The sequence below is a fragment of the Haliaeetus leucocephalus genome, unplaced genomic scaffold, assembly GCF_000737465.1.
Source record: "Haliaeetus leucocephalus isolate CR32 unplaced genomic scaffold, Haliaeetus_leucocephalus-4.0 Scaffold598, whole genome shotgun sequence".
NCBI classification, from domain to species: Eukaryota; Metazoa; Chordata; class Aves; order Accipitriformes; family Accipitridae; genus Haliaeetus; species Haliaeetus leucocephalus.
The window spans coordinates 5,500,809-5,506,897 of record NW_010973034.1 but is presented as its reverse complement, the minus strand read 5'-3'; the positions used below and the strand labels follow the sequence as shown (position 1 = coordinate 5,506,897).

The following is a 6,089-nucleotide window of genomic DNA, read 5'->3' as shown; positions in this document are numbered from 1 at the left end:
CGATGGCCGCCCGCCGGGTGGTGGTTGACAGCGGGGCGGGACCGGCGGGTTTCCCGCCCGCGGCCGGGCCCTCTCAGCACCCCGGGCTCAGGGCGTGAGGCGGGCCCGAGGGCGCTGGTCCCGGCTGAGCACCCGCCGCCTCCTGAGCGCCCAGTGCTGACGCTGAGACGGGACGAGCCGGTCAGACACGGTGAGGAAACGCTCGTCCCGCCGACGCGCTGATCCGTCCGCGTGCCGGGCCCCGCCACGGTGGTGCGGCGTGGTGCCGGTGGGCGCCGTGAGCCGCATCTTTAGGTCTCTTTCCCGTCGCTGCGCCTCTTGCTCCCTTCACCGTGCCGGTGGTGTGGGTGCTGGGGAGAGGTGGGGCAGAAGAGGTCCGCAGCTATCCCGGACAGCAGGCGAGAAGGCAGAGCCTGCCTTCGGGGGTGCGCCTGGCTCCGCAGGCACGTGTGCTCCGGCACCTCGCTCCACGCGCCGCCTCCGACCATTTTCCACTGTGTCTCCGTGAGGCGGCCCGAGAGCCCAGAGTCGCTTCTGGCATAAATTAGCGTGGGCCTGGGAGGGATGTCCTCAGGCAGCAGCTTCTCGGCAGCTGCCAGAGCGAGGAGCGCCAGAACACGCTGTGCTCTGGTCACCTTCCCCGCCTGCGCTTGGGGCTGCAGGCAGCAGCGCTCGCCCGTTGAGGCTCCAGCGCCGGAACAGTTCCCCCTGCGGCTGCTGGTGCTGGAGGTGGTGAGGGAGGGACGATGCCCTTAGACCTCCTGCCGGAATTCCTTAGGAGGACCTTTGCAAGTCATCATGTGGGCTAAGCAGAAAGCCACTGGTGAATCGGATGCAGGCCGAGTCCGCCATGTGGCAGCAGAGTGGGCTAATTAGTCAAATGGCAGAGATGTGGTGAAACTGGCAGAGCTAATTAGGCAGCACTTACGGTGAGGTTGATACATGTCAGCAATTAACAGTCAGATGGCACAGAAGGTTCAAAGGACTGCAAAAGCAAAAGAACGTGCAGACTGTGTGTTTGAGAGAGGACAGCAGCGGTGAAGGTTTCAGGCAGAGCTCGAAGGTAGCAAGAGGTGTGCTATGGCTGGGATCGGTCATTTCTAGCTTGCTGGGCTTTCACTGGAAAGCTGTGTAATTTACTGTTTTACCCGTTAGTAGGAGCAGCAACCTCAAGTCACTTCTCTGGTGCCAGGTTCTGTTAGGGTTTGTCCCCCTCCCCCATTTTTTTTTAAATTTTTTTATGTGAACCTGCCTCACTGGAGGGAAGGAAAGTCCACAGGCAGAGACTGCTTTTTATGTGTTTAAGGAACACATCCAGCTTTCACAATACAGCTGCAGAGCATGTGCTGAATCAATCTCAGTGTGACTTGAGAAGCTGCAGCTTTTAAAGACAGTGTCATCTCTATGAAAGTAGCTAATTTCTCATTGTCCCAACTTCAGAGAAATTGGGAATGGTTTTTAGATGGTAGATTTTATTCTGTTCCACACCAGGACAATTCACTGTCTTTTTTAACCTGGAGTTTAAAACAGAGAGACGTGATGTTCTCCCATCTGGTTAAATTAAAATAGCATTGGTGTGAGATCAAGCTTACATTGTAAACTAAACAGGAGCTGGAATTTGGTCAGAACTTATTGCTCCTACGAGTTTTTGCTGTGGTAAGGAAAGGTAGCAGTGCCTGCAAAAACAGAAGCCCTGTTCTCTCCCCACACAGAGAACCTCAGCTGCTAGTTTTTAAAGATGTGAAGTCTGTCAAGGACTTGGCATCTTTTGGATAAAAGATGTTGTGCTCAGGGTTGCATCCAGTTTAAAAATGTAGTGCAAATTACTACTGTAGATCAGTCTGCCTGTAGTAGGTCCTAAAAAAATGGATCAGTCCAGTTGGAAACTAGCCAGCAGGCAACCCAAGTTTGGTCACGTTAAGTGAGATAATTTTTTAACAGAAGGTGGAAATTAAACACTTACTCAAGTCTTGTGGTCTTGACTTGGCAGGATTTTCTTACTGTGTCCATAGTATTATGGCTTTCTCTTTCTCTAGGTGTAGTGACACCAAGGGGGCGGGGTGGGAGGCTTGTGGAAAAAGGCATGGTTAGAAAGATTTTAGCTAATTACAGTGGACTTGGGGGCAGTAGGGCAGCCAGCCAGCAGAGGCCTTTGTAAATTGTAGAGTGCGGGAATAGGAAGTACAAACCAGTTTTAGAGCAGGGATTTTGCTCAGGAGGCTACAAGGGAGCACAGTTAGCTGCAGCCTCTGCCAGCAAAAGGGGAGGAGGCAGGAGCAGTCACATCTGATAGTGGTGGCCTGGAAATGGGGGCAGCACTGAATGGGAATTGGGGTGTTGGGTGTAAGCAGCAGCCTCTGCCTTGCCTGTGGCTCTTGAAAGAGGATTGCTGGTACTGGGTCTGCAGAGCTCTGCTTTCTCTTAAGCTAGGCTGCCCTGGGGGGCTGAGCGGGGTACTGCTGTTATTATCTGCACACTGTCATTTGGAGAGGGTGGCGGGGTAATTGCACATTTAATTCTGGCAGCTGTAGTGGAACAGCGCTCAGTAGCCCAGGAGTGTTTATGGGAGCCCACCAAGGACCAGAGTGTGAAAACCCTTGTGCATGGAGGGTTGCAATGGAGGGAATCATGCTCAGGAGCCCAAGGGCTGAAAATCAGACCCTCCCCCCAACTTTTTTCATTGCTTGAGTAAGCACCTTGGGGTAGAGGAGATTTAGAAAAAGAAAGGGTTAAGAGATGATTTTCCGAGAGTCAGGTGGGCATTTTTGGCAGGTGTCTCATATTAAGCTCCATGCTCAAACAGTACAGTTTTTCTGAGCTATTCTAGCTCTTGGTGCAGCAGGTGTAATTCCTGCAGTACTCAGTAAAAGGCCAACTAGCCATCACAACCATGAATGCTCTCTTCTTACCAATGGTTGAGTTCAGCAGTCATAGGGTATCTTGAAAATTATCCTTCCATGGTTGTCTTTCTGTTTTCATATTTCATTGTGGGTGTATGTGTTGTGTTTAGTGACTGGAAGCTGAAGATGTGAGGTTTTTTTCAATAAGATTGCTCAAATTCCATTTGCAGTGCAGTCACCAACACGACATTGGAGGATCAGCGCTCTGTGCTTGTACGCAAAGTGGAGAGGAATGGGAAGCTGAGGTCCTCCCTGTACTCTGGACTTGTAGCGTAGGGCAGAAGCTCACATTCAGAACTCTCCATTGCCTCTGAGCATAGCAGCAGCGTTGTCTTACCAAATGTGGAAACGATTATACCACTTCTTGTCAAGACAATATAGCAATGAGCTTCTGAAGGCAACGGGCCTCCCATTGGCACATGCCAAGTACGTAGGTACTCCTAGTCCAGGCCAGTGCAGTGGAGCAGGTGGTGCTTGCAACATGCAACCAGCCCTGTTTAGGTGCAGCATGCCTGTCTTCCAGGAAAAAGAAAATCCTTTATTCTCTTTCTCTGAGAATTTCTTTGATTCCCTTGTTTCTGGTCCCAAAAGCCAACGTTGCCTTCTGGGGGAGGAGGGAGATAAAGCATATGGGTAAACATGGAAAGCTAAACTTGTAAACAGTTTGTTCTAGATTTTTGTTTAGCTGTTGGTGCAGCCAGTGTGTGATGCATGGGAAACACATGTGGATGGAACATCTCAAAAGAAGGTCTGGAGCCACTATGCTTTCACAGGGGCCAGAGATTTCGCATTGTCTTGCAGGCGGGTACAACATTCACCACCTTTGAAGGTGGAGAATTCTGTTGGTCTTTTTGTGCTGTCTTTAGACTGCTTGTGTTACTGAAGGAACTAGTCATCAATAGTTTTGGTGCTTGAGGCTTCCAGTAGTTTCAGGAAACGCAGGTTGCTTGAAGGGCCTTCTAGTCTGTGCAAATCTGTAGGCTCAATGTGACCTCTCATTTTTTTTACATGTTGTGTAATGATGAGGATCGTTTAAGTATTTCTCTAAGCAAACACGTGACTGCCTGTATTTCAGAGCTGGTCCATTGCATTAAAAGGACTTTGATCTGGTCTGCAGCTCTTACCTTGTGCAACCTCCTTACTCATGACAGCCTTCTACAAGGAATTACTAGGACATACATCATATACCAGGACACAGTATAGATTTTTAAAGTTAGTTGATAAATAGCCACTTTTGTTTTCTCCATGTACAGCTTAGCTTGTGTAAGTGTAGGGAGAGATAAAACTTTGGCTGAATGGTGTTGGGGGTATGTGTTAAGAGTCTTCAGAAAAAGTTTTATGGCAGATAGGGCTCAAACTGAATGATGTCAAAGAAGTCCCGTTTCTTGTGTGGGACTCAGTCATAAAAAGTGCAAATTCCATGAAGTTAGTATTGCAAAATAAGTGATATCACATTATATGGTCAGCTCTATTGAATGAAGCAGAGATGGGGCGTCTTTGGCAGCATGCAGTCTGCTCTACAGAAAGCAGCTGTATTCTTTCCTCCACGCCCTGGGAATAGGTTGCAGCATATGTTTCACAGTGCAACTAGCCAGCCCTGGCCATCCACAGAGAGGGAACGAAAAGCTCTTGGGTTTTCAGCCCTTTTGGGTGGGAATTTTTAACACGATGCTGTTATGTTAGAGATTGCCTCATTGGAAAGGCTTGGTTTGAGATGTTTTGCGTCTTTTCTGAACTGTTCAGTCGTTACAGGATAGATGCCAATTCACACAGACTCATGTGAAGTTTGGGCTGCAGCTGTAAGCTGTGGAGAAAACTTTCCTGAGATTGAACACGTCACCAGTACTTTCTGAAGATGTTTCTCTCTGTGTCTTGCTATCATGTTCAGTATAGCTTGTGGAGGTTTTTGAATGTATTAGTTAATGTGTTAACCCTAAAGCATTATACGTAAGTACAAATAACTAAAACAGTAATGTAAAAAATGCTGAAATGGGTATGTGCAATACAAGTTCCATACTTATAACACAGATATCTATTAACTCTCTGTTTCCCTGTTCCTTAAAGCAGTTCAACTGTAATCTTGGACAGGAAAAAACTATCAGTTCAGGTTACTTGTCCAAGTAAAGAACCCAAGTAGCATATTTTGACAGCAGTATCAGGAAACTCAGAATTTTGTGATAAAAATTTTTCAGTGGCAGTGTTTGACAAACTGTTGCTGAAAGTTATTTCGTACATTGGCTAGCTAGTACATATGTGTAACTATATGGAAGAGGGACTATCTATAAACCCTTTATGGTAGTTGAAGTTTATGGGACTTGTAATGCCTTTGTTAGTGTACTTTTGAAATTTTCAGGTTATTTACAGGTTCAACATGTGTAATTAAGAACTGGAATGAAAATGAAGATACACTATTATGAACTTGCAATATATTGTTATGTGCATGAGATATATGTGGAGAACTTTTCAGCCGTTTGAAGGTGGAGCCTGTAAAGGAAGTGAGAAGCAAACCCAAAGGGAACTGACATGTCTGAGTATCACTTTGGACTCAGTAACCTGAAACTCATTATGAATCTGTATTTGATAGGGACACATTGTCATTATAACAAATTTTCACCATAAAATATTACATGGAGAAATCTTGAAAGCAAGAAGTCATCTGGCGACCTACTTGGAGATGGGAAGTATCATAGTGTGGCCATTGATTCACCATCAAAATTGATGAGAAGTTTGTTATGGGAACCCCTTCTGACATGAAACGGGTTTTTAGCTGTTGCTAAATGAGAGGGTAGTTTGTGTTATGGACATAAAACCACCCAGAAGCTGAATCTGAACTTGCAACACCACAATAGGAAAACTCATACTCATAATACTGCTACCACTGTATGGGAATAAATTTAAAATGGCAGAAGATAAATATATTAAGAATTATTCAGTGTCCTGCTGAACATCTTTTTTTAAGTAGATGACTCTTTCTTATCTCAATGACAAATATTGGTGTACTGAGTTACAGCACTTGATAAGGATATAACGCAGTACTAACCACTTTGTTGTTCTTTATTTGTAGGTCAAGATGTTGTTAAGTATAAAAAGTATCTTATGGATGTACTCTACGTTAGTTATAACATATATGCTACCTAAAGGTAAGTCTGATATACACAGAGCAATTTATTAAAATTCATTTTAGTAGGT

General features: G+C 46.0%; 1 protein-coding gene across 1 annotated transcript in view; it reads left to right on the top strand.

Moving 5' to 3' along the window:
* Positions 1-6,089, top strand: part of VCAN (versican) — a 111,335-nt gene that overhangs the window by 1,791 nt on the left and 103,455 nt on the right. Inside the window, exon 2 of the mRNA XM_010578053.1 lies at positions 5,965-6,040. Within this exon, the coding sequence (XP_010576355.1) occupies positions 5,971-6,040 (70 nt within the window). The 5' untranslated portion in view covers positions 5,965-5,970. The remainder of the gene's footprint in view (positions 1-5,964; positions 6,041-6,089) is intronic.